Source organism: Zonotrichia albicollis, chromosome 3, assembly GCF_047830755.1.
Source record: "Zonotrichia albicollis isolate bZonAlb1 chromosome 3, bZonAlb1.hap1, whole genome shotgun sequence".
In the NCBI taxonomy this organism is placed as follows: domain Eukaryota; kingdom Metazoa; phylum Chordata; class Aves; order Passeriformes; family Passerellidae; genus Zonotrichia; species Zonotrichia albicollis.
Window position 1 is genome coordinate 68,168,232 of NC_133821.1, and position 19,610 is coordinate 68,187,841.

Here is a 19,610-nt window from a genome sequence, read left to right on the forward strand (position 1 = left end):
GCAGAGGAGTATGAGGAGTCCTTCTCTTAAAAAGGAAGGAGCAGCAGAGATGATGTGCTGAACTGACCACAGCCTCATTCCCTGTGTCCCTGTGCTGCACTGGGGGAGGAGGTAGAGAAAATCTGAGTGAAGTAACCTGGTGAAGGAGAGAGGGGTAGGGGGAAGGTGTTTTGGATTTATTTCTCATTACCCTACTCTGATCTGATTTGTAATAAACAAATTAATTTTCCCAAGTCAAGCCCGTTTGCCCATGACTGTAACTGTTGAGTGATCTCTCCCTACTCTCATCTCAACCCATGAACCTTTTGCTATATTTTCTCTCCCTTGTCCAGCTGAGGAGAGCAGTGATAGAGTGGCTCTAGTGGGCACCTGGCATCCAGGAGGAGCTGCTAAAATGGAGCTTAACAGAAGTAGTGTTGGGCATTTTGTCCATAAAGTCATAAAATCAGAGAATCATTTAGTTTAGAAAAGACTCTTAAAATCATTGAGTTCAACCAGTGATGATCTTAACACTGAACACTGACATTGCTAGAGAAGAATGGCATGGAAAATACATGTTTTCAGATAACAAAAGAAACAAGTCATGCCAGCTCTGCAGCTGCCTAAAAAACTTTAGTAACTCCTTGTTTGTTTGCAGCAACCTTTAATGACATAATCTCCTCTTCTTTAGTTTTTGTTTCAATGAGTCTACCAGATGGGCATAAAAGAATTCTGATTCCACTGACGCTCATCTGGCATTTTCATTTAACTTAAGCAGGTTTTTATTTTCTTCTGGCAGGTTTTTGTTTTTTTTTTTAATCTCTACCTAGAAGCTGGATTGGGTAAATACCCCACATATCTTCAAGAACACATGCCTAAACCATTTTGTTATTATAAAACCAGAAATCTGTCTTTTGCTTTGAGTGGGAGGGTTACCAAAACATATAAATGTAAATAATTAACAAATACATTAAAGAAACTGTTTCCAGGCAAATAAACCAGTGCAAAAGGCAAAGTTCAGCAAATAAATTATTGGCTACTTATGACTTGCCCGTAACAAGTATATCTTCTATGCTGTCTTCTTTTTTTAAAATGAGCATTTATTTTACATGATGCAGCTATTTATGCTGCTACCAACATATAGCTCACACTGAAAAAGGCAACCTGCAAGGAAAAGTAGTGGTTACCAGGTGCACGTAGTTTTACATTGCTGGAAGGTATTTCCTGTCTCTCTTTCAGTCTCTTCTCTCCGTTAATAGCCTTCAACAGAATTGTACACTTAAATAATTGCACGATTAACATGCTTTAAACTGTTTCTGTTCATTTTAAGTAAAATAGACACTTAGATTTATGCATTTCAATATTCCTAGCATTTTGTGCAGGTTTAGTGTTAAAGCAGGTGCAAAACATTTACAAAAGAAGGGTCTCGGATCCTTTAAACAAAATGGTGTGGAATGGTGGTTGCAATTAGAGTAAGTGGTCAGAAACTGCTTGGCAGTGTTTAATGTGGCACTCCTTCCTTCTCGTGCATAAATAAAGCAAATGTCACTGGAATTTAGTAAAAGGCTGCTATGTTTTCACTTGGATCTGAAACTGTGATTGCAGATGGAGTAGAAGACACTCCACAGCAGATGTGGCTTTAGCTGCAGGGTGCTGAGCCATGCCTGTGTTGTAGCCCATGCTGCCATAGCTGGGCTGATGCTGGGGCTGAATCCTGCTTGCTTGTATCCAAGTGAGCTGCAGCCAGTGCTGTAGAGAATTACGGAGGAGAGAAACTCTCTGTACAGAGCCCTTGAAATTGCTTATAAGTATCTGACAATTTGGCTCACTAAAATTCTTGCTTTCTATGTCTCTGCCTGCCTGTGTCTTCCATTTGTAAACCTGCCCCTACAAACTGTTTGGAGTACCATTTTTATCTCACAGCCTGCAGCTATCTTTCCTTTGCATCAATGACAAACATTCTTGAAGTCAGGAATCCGTAAGTTTGTTCACCAAATGCAAAAAGCTGTTCAATTAGCTGATATAAATAAAAGAGCTCCATAGAAAATGAAAGAAGGTGAGGCAAGAAGCTCTGCTGGACTGTGCCAGCTGAAGACCTGTTTCAATGGGTTTTCTAGAAATCCTGAAAACAAACTGCTGGTGCGTTGCATCTTCTCTACTCAGGATTTTCCAGCATATAGTGATTATTTGTCTGGCCTCATATGGCTTCAAGTATATCCGCAGAAAGAAGACAGAAAGAATCAGCAAACCCAAATATCCCTTGTCTTGGTTTAAACTATAATTTAATCTAAAATGTTATGTTAGTATCAGCTGGGCTAATTACGGAAAATTAATTTCCTGCAAAGAACCAAATTTCACATTGCCATAGGAACAAGTCCATACTCACTGCAGTATGGTGTCTTTGTTGTTTCCTGAGTAATCCTCATTCTCAATGGAATTCTGTCTTTTAAATGAAAAACCTCCAAGACTGCACAGCCTACACAGGTGAGCATAGTGGATAGTTTCATCCAGACAGATGGCTGCACCCCTGCATGTTCCACCCTCTGTCTCTCCTGGATGCACTTGCATAGAGCAAGCAATGAAGAAACAACCGAGGAAAATAAAACCCCTTCCAGATTTGTGTACCCTGGAAAGATTCACCCTTTCCAATACACCTATATACTGTTTTGCCTCCAGTTAGTAAGTGCCATGGTTTTTCCCTTTTCAGAGCTGTGATTCAAAAAGCAGCAAGTGGGCTTGAGCCTACTGAGTAATATCATGCTTCCATGGGGATCCCTCTGCCCCCATGACCGGCTGGGGTGTGAGGGGGGCTGTGTGGGTGCTGGAGGGGCATGCTGAGTCCACTCCTCCTGCCTGGCCAGGTACTACTTTCTCTTAGGCCAAGCTCAGACATCCTTGTCAGGGAGTGCTGGCACAGTCACCTTGTTCCACTAACTACATCCACTGCAATTCCCAAATGCCCCCCATGCACAATGACACCTTCCTCACACAGAACAGCTCTTGCTGCAGATAACAGGTAGGATTTGGATTTCTGTGATGCTGAGATCCCTGACTCTAATAGGTGCTCTTTACCCAGGTTTACTTCCTAAACATTTTCATCTGAATGTCCAGATCTCTCAGTGTGGTTGGTTTTGGTTATTTTCTCTAGCTGTCATGCTTTGCTAGTGAAGTGTACTTTCTCTTAGAAACAGCTGGTGTCCCATGTGAGAATTGTATGTCTTTAACCAGCCAGTGTTCAAGTCAGTCCTTGATTCATAATCCAGAAAAGGCCTTTCAGAGCTGCACTTTGGCATTCCATTCCTCACGATATGACTGATGGTATTGCAGTGGGAACCACATCCTTGAGAATGCCACTTAGGAAGGAGAGAAGCAAAGCTGAAAGGGGATAATGAAGCTGTGATGCTCAAGCAGGAGGGGTACAGTGACCAGTGATGCCTGGTGTGATGCAAAGCCAGGAGGCTGCAATGTACAGCAATCTACTAAAAATGTGGCATTACAGATGTGCCTTAACTTGAGCTTCCTGAAACCCTGTCATCTAGAGACTCCTTCTGTTTGCCATGCTGTTTGGTTTTTAAAAGCCTGTCCCAGGCTGTAGCAGTCAAGTTCTAGGAAGAAATATTCCAGGAGTGGTGAAAGACAGCCTTCTGGAGATGCCCACATCTCAGCATTCCCTTTGCTTGTCCCAGTGTGGTTTCCTGCTTCAGTTCTGGATTACAGTCCCTACCTTGTGCATGGCTGCCACAGTCTCAGCTTGCTCCCAGGCTTCCTTACAGAGAGCAGTGATCGCCTTGCAATGAAAAAAAAAACCCAGGTGTGGTTCTTTCTGCAGGAGGCTGCCCCATACCCACTATGGTTAAGCAGCTGCCAGGTTTGGCCCCCTGTGTCCCACAGAGCTCTCCAACACCATCCCACTGTAACATTACAGGGAATGGAGCCTACAGTGTGTTCTGCTGTGAATACACATTCAGCTCATCAGTTAACACTGTCTGCACCTCATTTTGGATGCTGCAAACTATGAAAATGCACATATGTAACACACAGGGCACAAAGGATACTGTGTTTTCACTGATACCAGTGAGGATGTGGCCAGTATGTCCCTGTGGGCTGGGGACCCTGAGCAGCTTGGCCAGGAGGGCCAGAGTGGTGAGTAGGGCCAGAGTCCCAGCAGTAGCTATGTCCATCAGCAGAGATTTTGGAGCCACTCTGTGCCAGTCCTCCATGGGCTCAGCCATGGAGCTGTGTGGCAGCATGCCAAAGCCAGTATCTGGGCAGAAGCAGGTGTGGAGCCAGATTCCTGCGCAAACCCTGCCCCTGTTATTTGCCTTTCTTTGATTTGTACTTTTGTTTGTTTGGTCTGTTTGTTTCTTTGTTTTTTTTTTTTTTTTTAAATAAAATATGATGTTTATTTTTCCTAGTATCTTTCCTCTCCCTTCATAGCAGGCAAGAACTTTTATGCTCATTTAGTTTTGCTTTGGTTTTATTTTTGCTTAGTTTCCACAGCAGGGGACCCATTATTAATTGTTACAGAAATATCCTTCAGCAATGCAGCAAAAAGTAGTTGAGGGGTGTGGGCTGGAGGGTTGTAGGAAGAGACAGAAAAGTCGGACTGGGAAGTGCCTTGCAGATCTAACAGTATGTCCCTCCAGTGCAAGGCTACTGAAGTAAAAACCCCGTCCCGATATGGGGTGGAAGTTCAGAAAGAACAAAAGATGATGAGAAGAAGGAAGGACAATCCCGATATAGAAAGTTCTGTATAGGGATCCCTGTGCCCACGCGGGACTGAATACCCACCCCAGCTGGGAGGGCACAGTGCCACTAGAGGAGAAGACAGAGGGCAGCACGAGGTGCGGGTAACACGCTGGGGGCCAGCTGAATTTCCCCTGGCTGCCGAGGGACAGGCTCGGAGCTCTTCGGCTCCTTGGGGAGACGCTTCCCGAAGGAGCCAGGTGCGCTCCCGCCAGGGCAGGGGATGCTGCGGGCGCTGGCCGCCGGGGCGGGCCGGGGCCGGGGCCGGGGGGGCGGAGGGCCGTCTCTCGCCTCCGCGGGGCCGCCCCGCTGGCTGCAGTGTCCCGGCAGCCCGGGAGGAGGAGACGGCGGGGCGCGCAGGCAGCAGCGGGGCAGCCCCGCCGAGACGCTCTCCGGGCGGGCGGCAGCTCCGCGCCCCGCCGCTCCCGCCGCCCGCGCCCCGCGCCCCGGCCCCATGGCGGGGCCCGCCGCGCCCTGCGCCGCCCTGCTGCTCCTGGCCGCCCTGCTGCCCTCCGCCCTGCCAGGTACGCGGGAGCTGCCGCCCCACGCGTGTCGCTGCCCGGCGGGGAGGTGCCCGGGGCGGGGGGCTCCGGGGGGACGCGGTGCTTGGGGATGCCCCGCGGCGCCGCTCTCGGCCCCTGCCCGGCAAGGGGACAAGCACAGCGGGGACACGCCGGCCGAGGCGGCCGCCTCCCTGTCCCGCACAGGCACCTGCCGCTGCCCCCGGTATGTGCGGGCCCCTCGGCCGGTGCCCCCGAGCGGGGTCGGGAGCTGCAGAGCCGGGCAAGCCTCGGCACCGAGGGTCACCCAGCGCTAGGAGAGTGGCCGGGACCCTCCGTGGGTCGGCCCGCTGCGGCTCTGCCGCGTTTCGGGCAGCTCCGGAGCGCAGGGCTGCAGCCCACACGACGCTTGTGGCCAGACGGGAACAGATGGCACCGGAGGGTGACAGCCTCCCGCTTGCCTTCGGCCCATGGATGCCTCTTTCCCCATGGAACCTCGTGCTGGTCCCACCGTCCCGTCGGGGCTCTGCTGAGGAGCCCCTCTCAGCCCCGGTGAGCGGCGCTGACACCAGGCAGCGCAGCGCTGCATTTCCCCGGGAAGCCAGGAGAGATCTCTCCTCTCTTCTCCTCGTTCCCGCCGCCGGAGTCCCGCGGATCGAACCCTGCATCAGCCTGGGCGAGGCTGGCGCTGCTGTCAGAGCTTCCCGGCCCGCAGGCTCAGGTTTAAGCTGCTCTGGAGGTGGCAGAGGTTGTGGGAGGCAGTGGCAGATGTGCCCTGTCCTTTCCCTTGTGGAAGCAGTGAGCGATCACTGCAGCCCCCGCGGCGCTTCTTGCACCGCAGACAATGCTGAGCCGAATCTCCCCAGCTTGTGGCCGCAAGGTGCGCATCAGATAAAGACAGGGTATAGACACACATGTGGAGGCATTTCAGCGCCAGAATGTATCTGTCGGGATTACAGTAGCCAGGGTGGCACAGGGACACTTGCCCCCAGGCTCCGGATGTGGTGGCTGTCCCATCTCCAGCCCCGTGCTGTAGTCGCAGAGGAGCCGGCCGAGGACCATAGCATCCTCCCCGACCCTCCTGCAGCTCTGGGCTGTGCGGTAGAGCCTGGGACTTCATGTCACCCGTGGCTCCTCGTGAGTTTTAGTGTGCAGCTAAACATCCAGAAAGAAATTATCTCCTTACCCTGGAACTGTGGTCTCTCTGCAACTTGCTGTGCACATCTGGGTTAAGCTTGGGATCACACTCCTGGAAGCGGTTTTATAATAGTGCTCCCTTGTGGCAGTGGTAAATGGAGGGGGAACTGCATCTCTGGGGCTGCCTGCTGGAAAGTGAGAGGAGAAGGGAAGGGAGCAGGGGAGTTTTTGTTCTGCTAGTGAGGGAAACATTGTAAGATGTCATAGCCTCTGAGGAAAAGTGTTAGCTGTTGAGTGCATGCAGGCTCTTGCTTCCCTGACTGTGTAATGTCTAAAGTGATTCTTGGAGATTCTGATACTTCACTAAAATTTTTGCATGTAATATCCATCTAGTCTTTCCTTGTTTGCAGTCCCACACCAATGTGCTGTAAAAATTAGGCCAATTTCTGAACAAACCCAAATGTGTTGGCATAGTGCTGCACAGAGCTCTGCGTGCTTCCCAGCTATGGAACTCTGGAGCACACCAAAACCTGCTGGAGTGGGAATACTGAGCTTTAACCCCAGAGTGGCTGGAGAGGACTGGATGTGGGCTGCATGGGTACTCCCTGTCCTTGTTGGTGTGCTGGCCACATTGAGTGGACACCACTTTCCTTCTCCAGTCTAGAGAGTAGTTTATAAGCTGCAAACACAGTTTATAAGCTATAAACACAGGCTGTGTCATGAGCAAGTGCAGTCTTAGACAAGAGGGCTGGTGGGTTCTGGAGTTCTTTTTCAGGGGGTAAAAGCCATTGCTGAGCATTTTTGCTGCCCTTGGTCCTGTTTCTCACATTCTAACTGTGTTTGAAATGGTCCTGCTGACCACCTTTGCTGCATGTGCTCTGTCTAGGGGATCTGTCCCAAACTCACTCTGCACTTTGGAGCCTTTGTCCAAGTACCATGTCTGTGAGACAGGGAGGCTGCCTTGGCTCAGCAGACAGGCTCCAATGAAGTGAAAAAGCCCTTCAATTTCTGTCTGTGGAAAGAGAAGAAGGATTTTTCCCCAGTAAGGGTCTGGCATTGGGCTGGTGCTGTCATTGACTGTGTTCTGTTTATCAAAATAGAAAATCAGTGTGGGGCCTGTGCCCAGGATTGTTGTGGCAGTCCTCGGGCCAAGAAAGCGTAAGAGAAGGGTGTTGTGCTGGAGCCAGCTCAGGGGGCAGATCCCATTTGTGAATTGCCAAGAGGGATTTGTTGCTTGCTGCCAGATCCCATGTGTGGAAGAATGGATACTGACTACAGAAAACAGTAGTCACCCACCCACCTTATTAGCTTAAACAAACAGTATTCAGGAACCACCTGCAGCCAGCGGGAGAAATTTGGGAGAAACATTAAGAAGAGTCTATGGTCAAAGAAAGAGCCTTTCTGACAGCAGCACTAACTCTCATTTTCCTCCCTTGTCTAGACTGTCTGACACAAACAGAGAAAGCAGAAGGGTCTCCAAGGGAATTTTCCACTTTTCATTTAGCTCTAAGGAATGTATCTTCTCAGTTATTTAGGACAGTGCTGTAATGGTCTTAACTCTATAGCTCTGTACCAGCCTCTGGGTGTGTCAGATGTATGAAAGCTCCTGTGCTGTCCAAGTCTGTGATTCCAGCTCTTCACACTGCACATGGACTGATTTTGGCTGGATGTGTGGTTAAGATGCTTGCAGAAGCTGATCTATACAGAAAGAAATTTAGAAGGGAGGGCTGAGTCGATGATGCAGCAAGTCAAAGACACACCAGCAGGGGGAATGGGATCTTGTGTTTGTGATCCAGTGTCTTGAGTGAGCATTCAGTTGCACAAAAATGCAGCTCAGACACATTCAGTGATCATACTTCCCATGCAGGACACTGAAAAGTGACTTCTAAGTTCTCAAGATAACTTAGGTTGGACTTTATATCTGCTTCACATGCTATGCAGCTGTCTGCAGGTGGGCTGTTGTCTTCACATGAAGGCAGCATAGCAGTATCTCCACCAGGTGCAGTTTCTGGTGCCTGTCTAGGACCCATGGTTTCTCTAGCTGGGAGTTATGTAACACATCTCTGTCTGTCACTGAGGAAGTGCTCAGGAATGTGGCTAAGTTGGCATTGGGATGTGCTGGCACCAGGCATTAGGTCTCTTAAATTTATGCTGTTGCAGCTCAAGTATAATAGGACTGGAACCTCTTCCTAACCAAAGACCTCTAGATGGAAACTGTGTTTAGTAGCTTGGGTGTGATCCCAAATATGCAAAAAACTGCAGCCAAACAAACATTTTTCCCCTCCTTAGTTTTGAAGTGTCAGGATCAGCTTATCTTGTTTAACTTGAGTTACCTGTCTTCATAAATTAGTATTCCTTTACTCCCCCTTCACCTGCCCAAGTGAACCATGGCTAGGTGCATGCATGTATCATGGGAACCTTTACCTTTTGTTGTGCGTTCTTCTGGGAAATAGGAGGGGACATGGATGATAGGCAAGTCTCCCACAGACTGCTAATGCACTAAGCAGGAGAAGTGGTCACTTCCCCAGAAGAGATGGTGTGGACATCGATGTGCCTTCCTCTTGGGAAACCCCATGCTGCTATTTTCTCCCCCAAGCTGTAGGTGTACCACACTTTTGTGCAGCCTTGAGAGAGTTCTCCCAACCCTGCAGACTCTGTACTGATCCTTCAGGCAGGTGCCAGCACTCCCTGTTGTCTTTTTCTACTCCTGAATTGCCACGTGTCATTTCTCTTTTACAGCTCCCTAAAGCAGCAACACTTTCACTGGTGTGCCGCACTGTGGGATTGTTTTTATTCCTTTGAATGCACATGAAATTTAATTCACTTGCAACTATGAGTGTTTTCATTATTCCCCAAGATGAGAAAGACGGCTTCATGTCTGCAGCCAGTGCTCCTGCCCAGCATGAGAGGGAGGGGTGAACTGCTGGGTTGTGAAGCAGTGGAATCCAGAGGAGAGCAGCAGATTCTGAAGCTGAGATATCCTTTCCCTCAGTAAAAACCTGAGTATTTTGCTTCCATGTGGGTTGAGAATTTTGGCTATGTTTGCACTAACTTCATAGCCTCTGAGGAGTGGTATGTCTTACATTTCCAGTTCAGTAGAGGAGTGATGGGTGTCTTGAAGAAATGTGAGGTTGTCTGAAAGATCATTTGTTGTGCGTGACCCAACAGAAAACCTTTGAAATCGTGTTTGCATTTTCTTATATGTGTTTGCTATACTGCTGCTTATTCTGCTGCACTGTTGGCTGCAAAACCTACAGTCTGTGTTGAATGTTCACAAACTGAAGTGCCAAAATAAGCACTGCCAAGATCAAGACAGTGGCTTAAATTGCACAAGATTTAAAGAAAACCAAGAACTGCTGAGATCTTCTGCTTTGCTGTCTGTTCTCTGAGTCTCAGGACACACGTTTCTTAATTTCCTCCACACCCTGGATGCCTAGGGATTTAGAGGAGTGGTGTGGTGTAGTCTTGTGTCTCCACTGCTTGACTCTTACCAAAGAGGCATTTAGACCAGCAGGATTTTGCACTGCCCTTGTACCTGGCAAGACTGACTATGCACACTCTGACCCCAGCTCTCACATTTATTCTTACTTGAGGCACCAGCAGCTTTTGCCTGCAGCACCTCTCTAGTTGGATTCATTTCCTTTGGGGGTGTACAAGCACCTGGAAAGTGTCTGCTTTCCCTGATTTCTCTTTAAACTTTAGAGAAGGTTGTAATGAAAAATAACTTTTTCCACAGTGTACCACATGGTTGAGTGCTTAACTGCTGCACCAGTAGCAGAGTTAACGAGAGCAACATCAAACAGTGTTTACACAGTGTCCCCCTCATTGCCTGCTCTTGGTTTGCCTGGGGAGATGAGAGCCTGTGCTGACAGCTCATGTGCTTCTGGTCCCCAGCAAGACCTGTGCAGGCTGCTGAGCTCCCTCTGCCTCCTCTCTGCTGGATGGGACCTGGTACCCACTTCTCTCCAGACCACTTGTCATGTGTCCTGCCCTCCTAAGGCACAGGGCTGCTGGCTCACATAGCTCTGGAAATGGCAAATTCTCCTCCCCAGTTCCCTGGAGCTGCTGTCTGGGATGTCATATAAGGTCTTTTCTCCTACTCAGAGTTTCTGCAAATGTGTGTTTTAACTTCAGCATGTTTTGTACTGTTCACAGCACTTTCAGGATGGTTAAAACCACTCTGGGTTAAATTGTACCTTTCCCAAGCAGCAGTCACTGTACCTCACTCTCATTAAACTTGTAACCTCTGGCCCACTGTTTGCTCTTCATAAATGACATCTGTGCAGTGGGACACAGAGGCTTTTCCCACGTGCCAGGTTGGGTCATGTACCCTGGCAATGTCACATCTCTGTGCTGTGGTCAGAGCTGAGCACTCTTCAGTGCCTCTGAAATCAGCCTGAATGTGTCTCCATTTCGGTATAGGTGCTTGCATTTGGCAGGTCTGTATTTAAAGCAAATAGACTTAAGGAGTACAGAAGCAAGGAGAAGTGGAAGAAAGACCCAAGATATGTAGAAATTGTGTGCTTTAAACAGAGACCTTTTCCTAAACAAAGAGAAATTGTTAGTTACATCAAATGTAATACTGAAATCCAGTGGTAAGGAAGGCAGTCCAAGCTTCTCCTCATCCTGGAAGAACCATAAAACGTACATCCAAATTTAACTATGTACACATTAAAAAGTGGTCTGGAGAAGTGTGCATTTTAAATCAACTCTCTTCAGTGAGTAACTCAGTCATCAAATCAGCTCTTCATTAAACAGAGTAAATTACTCTTTGAGGACTGTGGAGTGTGTTCATATTTCACAGTTCCAGTGCAGCTATTCCACTATTACATAGTTATTAAGTCCTCTTGGGCATCCTGCAATGATCCTGGTTCCAGCAAATCTTTCCAACTGTTGTATTCTTCCTGCACTAAACTGATTATTTTTCCATTGGAGGAGTTGGTTGTTCTTAATATATACATTTGTTGTAAAATAAGAGGCCGCTCTTCAGATGGTTATTTGTCATGTTTACTGTAGAGTTGACTACAATATTTTGGCTGAAACTTTTTTGGGAAAAAGTGCAGGACTGCTGGAGCTGGAATGTTAGTGTTTCTTCATCTCTAAAAAAAAGAGACAGAAATAAGAGAAATTGAATAGTCAACATAATTTGTTTTGGTATTCTGTTATGAAGTGCTTAATCCTTTCTTTCAGAGTGGTGTCCTTGGAAGGGTGTACAGAAGGGCTGGTATCGGGGAAAAACTACTGAGTATGCCTTAAAAATCCCACAATGGAAAGCAGCAAATGTAACTGGCAAAACACGCTGCCATGCATGTTTTATGGTACCAGAGAACAGCCCAAGCCCTGCTACCTGCCTGGCCAGCCCTCTCAGAGCCCCTGGATGCTCCTGCTGCTGAGGGAGGGGAGGGTGGGAGCAGCACCCAGTTCCCAACCCCAGCACCCATCCTGCAGCCTGAGAAGCATCCAGGCTTCCTGTTTTCAGCCTCGGGAAGACAGTGTTTAATTTTGCCTTTGCTGCTGAGATCTTGGGGCAGATCTGAGAGCAGGATACAGGCTGTAGCCAGATGGATGGAGAGCTGGATTTAGATGCTGTAGCTCCTGCGGGGTAGTGTCTTGCTTCATGTGGCAGCCCTATGGAAGCCCCTAAGAGCATCAGTTAACTGCATGAGTAACTGAGCTGCACTTTCACAGTCTGCATGTCTTTCCCTTTGGTCACCTTTTGAAGCCATGCCGAGTTCAGTGACATAATTGTGTGGTCTTTAGCCCGGGATGTGTTGCAGATGGCCTCAGCCTCAGGCTCCAAGAGGCTGGAGCAGCCTGAGGCTGACAGTGATCCAGTGACTTGGCCGAGGGCTCGCTGCACTTTGCAGGAGTGGCTGCTCTGGGTTATGTGTTTGCAGCCCTGCTGGCTGTATCAGCTGATCTTTGTGTTCCAGCTGTGCCATCGCTCTCATGTTTCTGGTCTCCCAAAGGAGAGGTGCTAAAAACAATTTAAAACCAAATGGCAGTGATGGAAATGCTCCATTTGGCTTTGCTGGTCTGAGACTCCAGGCTGATTTCAGGTTGCATGTATTTTTAATATATGTATTTGATAAGTGTCTAAGGTTGTGTTACTGAGGAGGTGGGTTGGGATCTCAAGGCCTGGTTTCATCCAAAAGTCTGAGACAGACTTTGAAAGTGACATCTCACCTTTCCTGAGCTCCACTGGCCCTTAAAATGAGTTTAAAATGAGTTGAATGCTTTTTCCATGCTATGCTGTGCTGAAGAACTGTCCAAGCTAAGACCCTACTCCCTTCTACTTGAAATTTTCCAAACAAGAAGTAATGACTGATGTCTTGTGAATTGCCCAGTTGCCCAAAGCTGAATGTATGCAGAAGCAAAATTGCTGTCTGTACAAAGAAACAAAGTCAAAAGAATGGAATTAACCAGAAAAGCTCTTCTGTGATAGCAAAGAAACAGTGTTGAAAACCTAGAAAGTCTAAACCTTAAACAGCAATATGAGCAAGCCAAATTTCCATGCTAGATGTGTACAGTGATGTATTATTTTGTTTGCAATGTGGTGATTGCTCTGCCAGGGCGCTGAGCTCCTTTTCTTCACTCGTAATGACTACTGTAAGTCAAGCCAGTCCTCCAAGAGCCTGAGTACATGCTTAAATGGCAGTCAGGGGACTGAATGCTCAGTGAGTATGTACATGTTTTCATGAAAGCCCTTCCCAGTCAGGTCAGAGCTGCTGGGTTTCAGCTGCTGAGCACAAATTTATTGCCACAAGATGTCTCAGACCATATGTGCTCCTCATCTGCCCTCCCAGCAAGTCAGCCCCCAGTGCAGGATGTGCTGTGCCCCTTGGAAGTGCTGATTGCTGAGGGCCAGACACCTCTGCAAACACACTTTCTTGCCTCTGCAAAGACACCTGTTTAAATTACCCTCAGGGAGGGATGATGAGTGATATGAGACATTGTGGGATTCTGGTTGTGTTTGGGATCACATGGGGCTGGAAACCTGCAGCTGATGATGTGACGTGAGAATGGGAACAAGTGTGAAACCTTGGAGGGATGGAAACTGATTTCAAACTGCTACTTAAGTGAAATGAAAAGAGAAATGGCTTTGAACTGGCTTAAGTCTTTCCTTGTGGTGGTGACAAGGCAGCTGTCCCGTGTTATGCTAGCACAGGGCAGTCACAGGCAGCATGGTGTGGGCACAGTGGGAGTGTGTCTGGGAGAGGATGGTGTCCACGTTCCCACTGGGAGTGGAGGGAAGGAACCATCCATGTGTGTGTCAACAGAGGGAAGGGAGAAGGAAATACAAGAAAAAACAAGTTTGGTTTTTTTTCCCTAACACTAGCAGGGGGAGATGAAGGACTCAGCCCAGTGGAGAGAGCTGAAGTCAGAGCTCAGGGAACTGATGGACCTCAGGGTCTGGTGGGTGTAAGCATCAAAGTATCTGATGAGTTAGTGTGGATGTTTCTGAAAGAAGGTGGTATGTTTGAAGATGGGAGAGTGATTTTTAGCATATTCCTACTGTTCAACCTGTTGCTTTCCTTTGGGAGAAGCAAGATTTTTCTTAGGACTGGACACTTACAGAACAAGCTGCTAGTAATTGTAGTGAGGGTGGCAGAAGCAGACCCTATGAATCCAATCATAAGAGCCTCATAAAATTAGACACAGAGTTTGCAAGATTTTTGGCAATATGAAATGAACCATTTGGCTTTTTCAGCAGTTGGACCTTTTGCAAATATATTTTTTCTCTGCTTGTGTTGTACAAATATATTTTTAAAACCCCCAAACTTTTGTTATGCTTGCAAGTAGTCCCCATAAAAACCAAGAAGGCAAATAGTGAAACTTCAAAATGCTTGTAGGAGCTTTTGAGTAATTTGGGGCCTCTTTGTATGGAAGGAAATCACTGTGTTTCAGGAAGCTTTGCAGCTTTAGCAAAATGTTTGTGCTACTGAATGGTAGCAGATGGCCAACCCGCAAAAGGTTAGCAAGTTGTTTAAGTTACTTGTAAAATAGCGCAAATTTCCTTGCCTTGCTCTTAGCAGCCAGCCTTGGTTTGAGGGATCCAAGCTTGGACCTTGTCTCTGCTGTTGCTGCAGGGCTGCTTCTCCAGCACTAGCCACACAGAACACCCAGGTTCAGGCTGCCCAAAACCCTGTTGGGTAACCTGTCCTTGCCATGCAGATCCAGTCAAAGCCCTGAGACAGCAGAGATTGCCACTGCCACAGACGTAAGGGTTGGTTTTCATCAGAAGCTCAGGTTTGAAGAGAGAGGGGATTATTGTTCATCACCACATCATTATAGGTCACCAGCATTGGTGATGGGTGGGTCAGAGCTCACAAGCAAAGCAGGCAGTGCTGGTGGGTGTTCTGGTGTTAGAAAGCTTCATTCCTCTGAGCTGCGCCAGTGCCAGCTTGGTGTCACACGTCACCTCGCAGCAGTCACAGTGGCCTGATCAATGCACCCTTCCACTGCATCCTTCCTTCCAAATCTCCTACTTGGGGTGTTCAAACACCAAGCATGAATAACATAAAATAGGAGTGCATGTACATTGGTACATAGCTCTAGCAGCCTGCCAGCTATGGCATGTTAAAGACTCTGGAAGTCCTTCCTGAGACATGTTCTCCTGATTTTTGCAGAGGCTTTGTTAACAGGAAGCATTGATTTTCTTCTTCCCCAGAGGCTCCTCTTGTTGTACATCCCAGTGGGCAGGGATATTCTGTGCTCTGTGGGGAGAAGCTGCAAGTCTTGAACGTCAACGTTGGAGGCAAAATCAATGTGGATATGTGAATTTTCTGTTCTAAATATCCCTGGGCTTACCCAAGGAAGATGGCATAGATTCTCTTTTACAAACCTGCCAAGCTGTGACTGCATCTTTTTGATATGTTCAGATGCTTTTCAGTGTTATTAATTGGGTAAAATCTTTGCCAGCTGTCTCCCAGTGCTTGACAAATCATGATGAGGTGAATCCAAGTGGCTGCTGCCGTGTGTCTCAGTTGTGTCTGCTCAGCTATGATAGAGTTGCTTATAACTTGTGAAACAGCCCAGGGCTTTGCATGAAGACATTGCTTTGAATATGACTGCAGAAAGTTGCTCTTTGGAAAAGAAATCAAACAAGGAAGTAATTTATCAGTGAATGAAGATCTGTGCCTATCTGAGCCCAACCTAATACAGACCTCCAAAGAATAGCAATCATAGTATTCTGTGCATTTCCCTGTCATGCACTTTATCTAGGATCTATGAGTTTTGCACTTTGGGAGCCTTGGAGGGTGTGCCACCAGCTTCCCTTTTAGGGTAGAAAGCTATATGTGTGCTTTCTGAAAGAACTTCTGCAATAAATAATGTGGAATAAAGTTAGAAGAATCAGAGCAGGTATTACTTCAAGACATGAACCGTGAGCCATTTTGTATTAGAGATAGATAAGTAATATTTTAGTGGGTTTTATTTGCATTTTACATTAAGAGGAAGCAGCAAAGGCTATGTTAGTTTAAGATTTATGTTTTCCAGTCTCTGCAAAGAAACTTAATCTCTGACTGCTGCTAATGAAAGAGCAGAGACTAATGTTAAGCCTGAGTTTTATTCTTAGCAAACCTGCACCTTGGGAAACTAACTCTTCGAATTTATAAAAGGCTTTGAAATGTGAAATAAAAATGAAGTTTCAAATTTTATTTTCCTTCTATGCATGATGAAGCTTAAATTCCTACTCCCTGACTTTGTGAGTCTGAGGCATTTTTGGCAGTTTCGAATGGAAAGTTGAACATGCACTTCAACTAGAGATGGAATGGAAAGACTTTACATAAACATATGAATCTCCAGTAGATTAAAAAATCTGTGCTATTTCACTGGGTAAGGGAACAAATTTATCTGTATTTGAAGTGGTTTTGGAGAGAAGTGTAAATCAACTGTCCCAAATGTAAGTAGGATGCTTGAGGATGATTTGGTGACATCTGTGGTATGCATAAAGGAATGAACTAAATGCAGAGCCGCAGCATCCAGCCCTTTGGAATCAAACCCAGTCTTCATTTCAGAAGTATCCTATTGATCATCTTTTCCCCCTCTTTTTTTTTTGTATAAGTGAAAATCAGTTTTCTGAAATTTTCAAAATCCTAGATTTCTGAATAACAGTTGAAGCCATGAGGTTTTTTTTACTAGTTGTGGCTTGGTTAACACTGTTGCTGTGTCCATAAATGACAGCTGTAATCCATTTGCTGAGTGTTAAAGTGGCCAAAATTAACAGGTTTTTCAGGGGATGTGAAGGTGACTGAGAGTTGTCACTTTCCTCCCACAGCCTGTCACAAACCAGTACAGTTTGGTTTGTAGGCTGTAGGCTCCCATTTGTCTCCTGCTTTGAGGATGGGCCATGAAACATCCCAGCAACCAATAGCTGGAAGAAATTTGGAAGGAAATTGGGTGTTTGGATAGAAGTATTTAATTGAAAATAAAATGAACAGATAAAGTGAATAATATGAATGAAGCATGTGAAGCTTTGTGCTTTATGGATGTTGGTAACCGCTGTCTGATGAGGTTGGAGTGAAAGCTGGTGCAGAAAGAGAGCTGTGCTTCCTCCTGTGACTTCCCCTAAGCCTAGTCCATATCCTCCATCAGGATAATTATATACAATGTTTTCTTCAGCCTTTAAGTGAGCAGGGCCTCATTCTTCACTTGAGTGCTTCTATACATACCACCGGTTTTAATGAGATTGCATGGATGTGAAAGGAGAGCAGGTTTAGGTTAATAAGAAATTATCCAGGTGCACAGCATAAAGATGCTGCCACGGTTTAGTTAGCCTCCTAATGAGCAGTGCAATTTTAATGGGTGTGTTTTCCTTTCTGGAGATCTATGGCCATGGCTGTGGGGAGAGGACAGAGCTTGGCTCACAGAGGCGCATGCTCTGGCTCTGCCTTGTGTCCCCTGCCAACCCACTTCAAAGCTGCCTGCCTCGGGCTGTGGGCACAGGGGAGGGAGCAGTGGTGGAGGAGATGCCTGACAGCCTAGAAACAATGCTCTCTTTTTTTACTACCTCACCTGTGGACATCCTTTGAGGTCCAGCTAGAGGGAAATAAGCTGTCTCATCTGCAAGCCTGTGTGGGGGTGAGGGTAAATGTCCTGGATAAGCTGCAGTGCAGTAACTCACACACCCAGAGCCCATGTCCAGTCGGGGCAGAGCAGCATCGTGCAAGCTCCATGCTAGTGTCAGTGCTGGAGAGAAGGGGCTTGTAATTCTGTCATCCTTCCCATCTAGCCATTCCTGTGTGGCCATCAGCTGTGGTTGGGAGTTTCACCTTCGACTTAAAGAAAGCTCTGCATATATTTCCTCATGTGGAAATGAAACAATATCTCGGTGGCAGCTTCACAGAATGTGAGAAAGCCACTTAGACTAAGTCAGTCTGAGCAAATGTTCTGTCTTATTCCAGGTTTTCATGAATGAGGATGTTGCTGCTCATCATGGGTGATGCAGCCGAAATTCTGCCTGGATTCCAAGTGGCACTTGAAATATCACCAAAAGGATATTCCCCTTTGGGATATTCCCAAAGGCTGCCTCTGACAGCCTTTGAAATGTTTGAGGGACAAGCAGTGGACTGGGGTAGTGGTGAGCAAAAGGGAGCCCTGCGCTCCAGGAACTTGCATGGAAGAGGCTTTTAAACTCATGAGTTTGCCCCTGGCACCAGTGGCAGATGGATGCATGAGTGCCCTTGCAGTGCCCTCAGGAGCCATGGAGCTGCTCAGGGGGATCCTGCTGCCTTGGAATCTCTCAAGGATTTCTTCTCCTACCTTCTCCTGCAGTCAGAGAGAGCAATATGAACTGTGCTTAAAACCCACTTCTCCCCACTAAGGAGAGTGTTGTCACTTGTGATACCAGTGGGCTTCTCTACCACTGAGTAAGCTGTTCCCAGGGCCCATGCTGTTAAAGGCCCCAGCCTTTGTGGCTGTGCAGAGAGTGTGAGAATGGTACATCAGTGCAGGTCGAAGTCAGGGATGTCCCAGGGAAGATGTGGCTTCCAAGTATTCAGGACCTTGTTGTGGGCTTCTCTTCTGTGCTGTCCACTTCTCTTAAGTGAACAGTGCGTTCTCAATACTTTCTTCGACAACAAAAATACACATTAGAACATAGTATGAGTCAAGTGTCCCTAATTTTAAAGAGGAAACTAACCAAAATTGTAGTTCTTTTAGCTTTGTGGCAATGTTTTTTTTGCTCTTAATTTTCCTGACATGATTTTGATGTATTGTGTGCTTCATCTCAGACTGTTAGAAACAAAGAAGTTATCACAGTTTATAGTAAATTAAGAACATGAATATGAAAACAACAACAAAGTGTAGGTGAAAGCAATGTGGTAACTACAGCCATGAACATGGTCTGAAAAGACACAGACTTTGAAGGGAGGTGTTTTATTCTGACAATGTCTTGCCACGGCATGAGTTGCTTGGTGTGGGTTCATGTTCTCATTTTCTCAGGCAGGTTTCCTTCCTGTCACTGAGCTTCTGACTAGGGCTGGAGGACAGCCTGTACAAGGATTAGCTGGGGGAAAACAAATTCTGTTCTAGCTTCATCCTGTGCTTTTGTCATGTTTGTGGTTGCAGTCAGACTAAATTCAGACTGCACCATTTGAAGCAGCCTCAGGCTCTGATTTATCTCAGAAACAGGGCTTAAGATGTTATAAATTGATATTTGTGCTATTTCTACAACTGAATGTCAACAGGACAACAGGAGCTGCTAGTAGAGACAGCCAGGAGTCTCATGAGGCAGTGTGGTATCAGCACTGGGAAACCTCAGGTGCATTTCAGAGGAGAAGCACTAATATTCCCTTTATCCTGCAGATGAGGAGTTGAAGGGGCACATATGGAATCATTTGGGGTCAATGGCTTTACCAGATCCATTGACACCTCAAGCTCTTCCTCCTTGTTGATTTAAAAGAAATAGGTGTTTAGTTATAGCTATAGTTTATAGCTTTGCTATAAACTTCTTTTTCTGTAAAATCAGTGAGTCTCCCTTCTTGCAAATCAAATTTCCAGTGACAGCCTTGCTGAAGCAGAGGTTTCCAGTGAAGCCAGGGAGCTTTGGGTCAAATTGGAGTACCACAGGCATCTGTCCCTCCTTACAGTTTTCCACTTCTAGGTTTAGAAAAGGTTAGACTTGAAATCAGTCAACAAAGATTGAAAGGATACCTGTATTAACATTTAAAACTTAATCAAATAGTATAGATCTGATTTTTATTTGTTATCAAAAACTAAAAGGCCGTAAGCCTAATTCTGCTGATG

At 46.6% G+C, this 19,610-nt stretch overlaps 1 protein-coding gene across 1 annotated transcript in view; it reads left to right on the forward strand.

Moving 5' to 3' along the window:
• The first annotated feature begins 4,838 nt into the window (after positions 1-4,838).
• The window catches only part of FNDC1 (fibronectin type III domain containing 1), a 63,155-nt gene continuing 48,383 nt past the window's right edge, over positions 4,839-19,610 (forward strand). The window contains exon 1 of the mRNA XM_014267818.3: positions 4,839-5,249. Within this exon, the coding sequence (XP_014123293.3) occupies positions 4,949-5,249 (301 nt within the window). The 5' untranslated portion in view covers positions 4,839-4,948. The remainder of the gene's footprint in view (positions 5,250-19,610) is intronic.